Genomic DNA, 7058 nt, shown 5'->3' with positions numbered 1-7058 from the left:
GAAAAACTATCATATCAACAAGAGGTGGATTAATTTTGTGAAGAGCCACCTTGATGGAGAGCTGAGGATCACCGCCAACACCCGCCTCTGTAGTGATCATTTTACACGGGATAGTTTTATAAACTTTTGTCGGAGACAACTGGGATTCACTGATAATCCGCTGTTACTGGTGAATGTGGCCGAACCGACTATCTCCCGCCTCGGCCTTCATCCTCCCGTCGCGCCGACAACTGGTGCCATCGTCGGCAGTGCGTGCCCACCAATGAGTGTAAGTTGCCTTGTGTGCTTATGTTATAATTATAGTAGGTAGTCCAGGCTCGAACATGTATGGCTTTGTAAAACAAATTAAGCTGCTAGGAGCATCCATTCCGGCTGTAGCGGTGACAGTTGAGTGTGGTGACGGCAGCGAGCTTTCCCGCGAGTGGGCGTAGTTTCAGCGCAGCCAGCGGACATGCGTTTGAGAGCAGAGATGACTGCTCATTTTTACAAGATTTTGATCGAGAGGGGGTTCAGCGAAAAATCAGCAGCTTGCAGCAGGAAGTATCTGCCGTTGACAGCCGGAAGCCCTGCCATATTAGGAGGGACCTGCTATTTCGTGGCAGCCAATCAGTATCGTCCAACGTAGTAACAACCAATCACATTTACCTGGAAGTCAAGCGACAGCAGCCAATGGTGGCACCGGCGAATCTTCAGTAATGGTGGCGGTATTTGGCTCGGTAAGTTCGTATATTATCAGATTAATAAATAATTGTTGCTCTGTACGTTGGAGTTTAACTTTTATGTTAGAGACAGTGTATCTGTGACTACTTAAGTTGAATTGGTTAATTGAATCATTTGTAGAAACGCAGCTTGTGCACCGTGTGCTCCTGGTTTGTGAGGGGCTATCATTAACTTCAAATACTAACTTACGTTACCATTATCATTAAATATTAGCGTTTGTTTACATGTTAACTTAATCTATTGATTAGAATAAAGCTCATGCGGATTTATTGGAATTGACAAGCTCAGCCTTGATGATACACGTGCAACGCTAACAAAACATATCCCAAATGATCTAACTTATGTTTTTGTAACGGGAGGATAACACTGACTGTCTGACAACTTGTGAGGGTGGGTTAATGTCTACCAGGTGTACATGTGTATTTGCAAGTCTGTGGTTGCAGGTGTGTCCAATGTTACTGATGAGCCAGTGGTACAACGCGATTGGTAGATCCACTGAATATAAGAACCAGCATGCAGTCCTTTGCGTGCGTTCCTTGACCGTGAGAGAGACCGTAACGAGACAAGCTTGACTGCCTTTGTGCCGATGTGTTGGATATTCGACTCCACGCAGTGACAACGAAACGCGATTGACTCCTGACAGCGAGAGGCCCACGAGAATAATCAACGTGCGCTATTTATTCATACTAAGGGAAGTGGTAATTCTGATCGTTTACGAAAGAGTGGGCACTGACGTGTGTTTATTTGGGACTGATTGCCCTTCCATTGTCTCTCAGCTCGGCTCTACAGTTCCGGTTTCTCCCGTTGGTCACCGAATCCTGGGAATCGTTGGAGCTGGGATTTTCGTGTGTGGGTCGCTGTCATCACCTCAGCTTTAGCGCCTCCTTCCCTTTGCACTACGAGCGCCAAGTGGGCGGGGTCGTGAGTGACTAGACTGTTAACTGTGTTCGATGAAACTCCGCTCCATGCATAATATAATTGTGATGTTTTGCTTATGTAAACTTCTCTCGGTCTAGGAGTATATTGGCTGCTCGTCTGGGTTTTATTTTTAATTGGTTATATGTGAATTGGTTTTAGGGCTTTTGTACTGATCAAACCAATTTAGTTGTACCATTATTCCTTAATGTGTGGGGTTATTTTGAAGTGTTACACCGGTTTTTAAACTTGCTATTTGCCCTTGCTGTGTAAATCTCACGTGTGACTGTGTGCTGTTACATATGACTTTATTGGTGTGATTTGTGTGTTAGCCCTTCTCATTCGCTGTCTAACCAGGGCGCCAGATTGACATTATTCCGAGCCCTTGAATTGTAGCAGTTACATCTAATGTTTTTGCTCTCTTGATTATGCATACAAGTGTTTAGTTTTTTTTATTTTAATTGTTGTATAAATAAATTTTGTATTTTTATAAGACTTTTTGGTGTAAGTCCGTTACTTGTGTATGACAAGGGTAAAACCTCCTGCGTGTGTCTGAGCTATCAAGTTACATTTTAATACAAAACACCATTTTAATCAACATTACTTCACCATATTCTAAACTTCAGTTTTTTTGTAGTTTCACCAAGTTCACCACAGCCTGTCACAGATTGCTGGGGACGGACAGTTGCAAAACCAACCAAACCCACTGGTATGTTTTCACATAAGGAACATAATGTTCAAATGTATTATATCCTGTCTTGATCAAAGCAGGCAAAAGGCATTCTGTTTTTTATCTTTTTATTTTTTATTATACAAATTCTAGATTGTATCGAAAAATTTGACATTTCAGTGTCTGTTTATTTTCTTAGTTTGATCATGTTTTGGATGGGACCCAATCACCACATGAGACCAGAATATATATATATATATATATATATATATATATATATATATAATTATTTTATATATATCTATTCAAAATATACTGGAACTGTTCACTTTTTCCATATAACTTTCACCCCCAGTTTCACAGACAAGGCTCAAACTAGTCCCAGACTAAAATGCATGTTTAACTGAAAGCCAATTACACTTGCGTATCTTAAAATATCAGTGCCATTGTTTCTTTTAAGATTCACAACAGTAATGTTTTTTCTAAGGCATATTTATAAAAGTCCTAATTGCACTAAGGCCTAATCCTGGCATAATCTAAACCCTATCTGTGAAACCAGGCTTCAAAGTTTTACATATTAATCCAGTGGTTCAGTTCAACACTTTGTTCTCTGGCTTTAGATAGGCATAGACAGTGGCATTTAAAAAATAAATTACACCTGCTCCCTAGTTCAGGTATGCTACTGTCTACTGCTGCAACATGGCTAAGTGGTTCAACACGGAGTTCATCTCTCTCTTTCTCTCGTGTGTGTAAAATAACTAACTTTTTCCCCCTTCTTTTTAAGCTCAATTGCAATAAAGATGGATCCGGGATCTTGGAAGCTTGTTAAAAATAAGGTATTGATTTCATGTTACAACAATTTTGATTTCTTTGCTATCTTTAGTGTATAAATAAAATGTTAGTTTTTCCATTTAGATTTTTTTTTTTCCAGGGTGTTCCAGCTCAGTTGGGATCTGTGGACTGCGGTGTATTCATGCTAATGGTAAGTTATTACGGTGGTTTTGTTTCCCCATAACAACATTTATTTTACGGATAACCCAACATCCATAATAATTGTCATCAAAAGACATCAGGCTGATCCCAATGAATTTTGTTTTTCAGGTGTGTGTGTGTTAAGGTTAGTGATGTCACTAGCCCAGGAGGAAGCTTGTGTAGTCCCCACCAGTTGTTTGTTGTAATCCTTAAAGTGATTTCTGTAAGAAAAAAAAAAGTCTCCCTTTGCTTTGAACTTTTATCGTCGTAACTTATTCATATTGCAGATATTGTTTATGCTCTGACAGCAACATTACTCTAAAGTTTTTCTTTCTTTCTTTCTTTCTTTCTTTTTCTAACATCTGTCTTTATTTTCTTTCTTTCTTTTTCTAACATCTGTCTTTATTTTCTTTCTTTCTTTTTCTAACATCTGTCTTTATTTTCTTTCTTTCTTTTTCTAACATCTGTCTGTCTTTATTTTCTTTCTTTCTTTTTCTAACGTCTGTCTTTCTTACTAATCTTAAAGGGGGGGTGAAATGCTCATTTTCACTCAATCTCCTGTTAATCTTGAGTACCTATAGAGTAGTATTGCATCCTTCATATCTCCAAAAAGTCTTTAGTTTTATTATATTTATAAAAGAAAGACAGGCTGTACCGAGTCTTTCCGGAAAAAACGAGTGGCTGGAGGCGGGCCGTGTGGGCGAAGCTAAAGCTGTGTGCTAACGCGCCGAGCTAACAACACACAATTGAGACAATAGAAGCAGTTTTACTCACCGCCTGCGGTTCCAACGCACGACCGCGAACCTTTATCGTTGGGACTGTTCCATCCTTAAGCATTAGACGATCTGCAAATCCGTCGATCAGGGGCCGGTTTCACAAAGATAGACTTTGACTATGGCTTAGATATAGTAGATAGTCAGACTTCAGATAGACATCTTAATCAGACCGTTGCACAAAGCACTTAAGACTCCGACTATCTTAAGTAGGACTACACTGCAATGCATTCTGGGTAAAGTAAGACACTTTTCAAAACAAAAAACATGGCGGATCGAGTAAGCGCATTCAACCGCTCAGTGCAGTTTACCCCATCGGAAAATATGTGTTTGTTGGAGGAGTATAACAGTTACAAGGACATTTTACTTGGGAAATTCAGCGGAGAATGTAGTAACAAGAAAAAATGTTTAATTTGGAAAAAGATTGCTATGACAGTTAACAGTGTTAATCCGATCGCTGAGCGGAGCGTTAAAGACGTACAGAAAAGATACAAAAACATGGTACAAGATGCCAAAAAAGAAATATTTAAGAGGAAATACCCAAAAACGGGAGGAGGACCCCAAGAGAAACTTAAAGACACCACTGAAATGGTGATGAACATTTATGGTGGACAGTCGCCTATGTTCTGGGGGATAAGCGGAGGACGGGAAAGTGGAGTGTGTGGCATCAACATTGACGTTACCGGCGGAGTTCCCTCAGCCACTGACAGCAGCACCCTGCCTTGTCAAGAGGAAGAGACAAACAGTCAAGAGGAGAATTCAGGTAACAGCGGGTGATTGTTTTAAAGAAAAAAGTTTTAAAAGTTTAAAGTTTTGCTTCATTGTCGTCGAAGTTGATGCTAATAAAGTTAAGTTGATGTGTGCTAATGTGAACCGGTAAGCTTGCTAGCCGGCAAATAAACGTAAACAACGTAATGACTCAGCCTATAATACAAGGAACCTATGTTCTAGGTCTGCAATATATATAATGTAGGGATCGGATTCATGAAGCAAGTAAGGTAATGTTATGTCTGTACTTATTTTTAGTGACCCTGTCTTTGACTTGGGACTGAAGTGAGGCAGTGGAGGAGGAGCCGGGTGAGAGACGGGAGGGGACGGAAGATGAAGAGTCTGAGTCAGCGTCAGCATCAGCTACAGCTGTTTTCCCATCGGTGTCGAGAGGAACAACTATGTCAATGGTGCTAGACAAACAATACAGAAATCTTGAACTGGAAGAGAGGAAATTGCTGCTCAAGATTGAAGTTTTACAGCTTCAGAGAGATAAATTAAAATTAGAGTTGCACAAACAGTCGCTGGAGTTGTGAATATCTTGAGTACTTCCAATAAGACAACGAGGTATTTTAGGCTAATTATTTTATGTTTTTTAAAGCAGTTACAAAAGTAAATATGTTGAGTTACGTCTTATATGCCTAAAACACCTCACTGCCTTATTACTTTTACATTGGTTTACAGTTTGTTTAGTATGTTTTAGCCTACTTTTAATGACCTTGAGGATTTTGATATGAATGAAAGAGACTTAAGTGCTGTATATTTTCTTGGAATAATTTATTGAATGAACAGTATGTCACTTGAGAAAAAATAAATAAAAATAAATGTATATATTGAGTTGTTTGCTACTCATTTAAGCCTAATAGGTAAAGAAAGGCAACACTTTATTGTGATTTTTGTTGTTTTTTCAGACATTGAAAATCCTGTCAACATACATTTGACGCACATATCGACCAGTTCCATCCTGCTCCTCTAAATGTTCTCTGTCCTCCACTTCATTGAGATTGTCATCTCTGATATCCCCTCCTTCAGGGTCAGGTAGCCGGAGATCCCTAATGATCAATGAAATAAACTATTTTGATTAAAGTTGTAGCATGTGGTAAATAATAGTAATTAATTTAGGCCTATCGAAAAAAGCTAGAAATTTAAATTGTTTGTTTTCAGGTAGTCCTACCTCGCAATGTTATGCAGCACAACAGTCGCACAGATGATGTTACACACTCTGTCAGGTGTCATTCGCAATTCCCTATGTAGACAATGGAAACGCCTCTTCAGAACACCAAATGCCCGCTCTACAGTGTTACGAGTTGAACAGTGTGCTGTGTTGTAGTTTCTCTGTGCAGGTGTAGTAGGATTCAGGAAGGGAGTAAGGAGCCAAGGTTTTAGAGGGTAGCCAGAGTCCCCCAACAGGACCCCATCGATAATGCCTTGCTCAAATGCACGGAAAAGTTGAGAATTTTGAAGAATTCGAGAGTCATGAATTGATCCAGGCCAGCGGGCCACACAGTTGAGGAACCGGAGATCAGAATCACAAACAGCCTGAATGTTTAGACTGTGATATCCTTTTCTATTCACAAACAAATGTTCATGAGCTGTTGGAGCCTGGATTCTGACATGCGTCCCATCAATTGCTCCAACAACATTGGGAAATCTTGCTATGCTGAAGAACCCTCTTCTGACTTTGTTAAGCTCAGCTAGTTGATTTGGAAACTGAGGGAGCTTATTTGAAAGTGCTCTTGATACCCTGTATACCACCCGTGACACAGAAGCTTTGCTGAGACCCACTGTGTCACCAACAGCATTCAGAAAAGTTCCTGTTGCATAGAATCTCAACGCAGTGCAAACCTGTAGCACTGCTGGGATGTTGTGGCTTCTTGAAGTGGCAGGGCTCAGTTCTTCAGCTAATTCATCTGTCAGACTCAGTATAGCTTCCTTGGGCAAACGAAACCGACCGATGAAGTCCTCATTATTATATATTTCCAGAAGGTTACTGGAAATAAAAACCCTTTCCCTTCTCATAGCTCTCTCCATAACGTCGTCAGCAAACCACAAATGATGAGCCATTTTCCCTCTTCTTTTGGCTGTTTGTAATGTAACTGATTGTTACTGCTGGTTGCCAAGGTAACATAGAGTCTTAGACCTAAGTTAGCCTGGGGGTAAGGTGTCTAATTTTTTGGGTCTAAATTAAGTCAGTCTTTATTTTTGTGAAACAGTCTAACTTGCATTAGACTAGTCTATGA

General features: G+C 40.0%; 1 protein-coding gene across 1 annotated transcript; it reads right to left on the bottom strand.

Annotated features, from left to right (window-relative positions):
- Positions 1-5032: 5032 nt before the first annotated feature.
- On the bottom strand, positions 5033-6849 carry LOC307154151 (putative nuclease HARBI1; the record flags this gene model as incomplete). The annotated part of the gene is made up of 3 exons (XM_079898918.1): positions 5033-5231; positions 5754-5870; positions 5993-6849. 3 exons carry the CDS (start codon positions 6847-6849, stop codon positions 5033-5035), a joined length of 1173 nt encoding a protein of 390 aa, XP_079755044.1.
- Between the last annotated feature and the right edge of the window lie 209 nt (positions 6850-7058).

This window comes from Squalius cephalus (genome assembly GCF_949319135.1).
Source record: "Squalius cephalus genome assembly, contig: scaffold_54, whole genome shotgun sequence".
NCBI classification, from domain to species: Eukaryota; Metazoa; Chordata; class Actinopteri; order Cypriniformes; family Leuciscidae; genus Squalius; species Squalius cephalus.
Note: the sequence above shows the minus strand (reverse complement) of the source record. Positions and strands in the feature narration are given on the sequence as shown.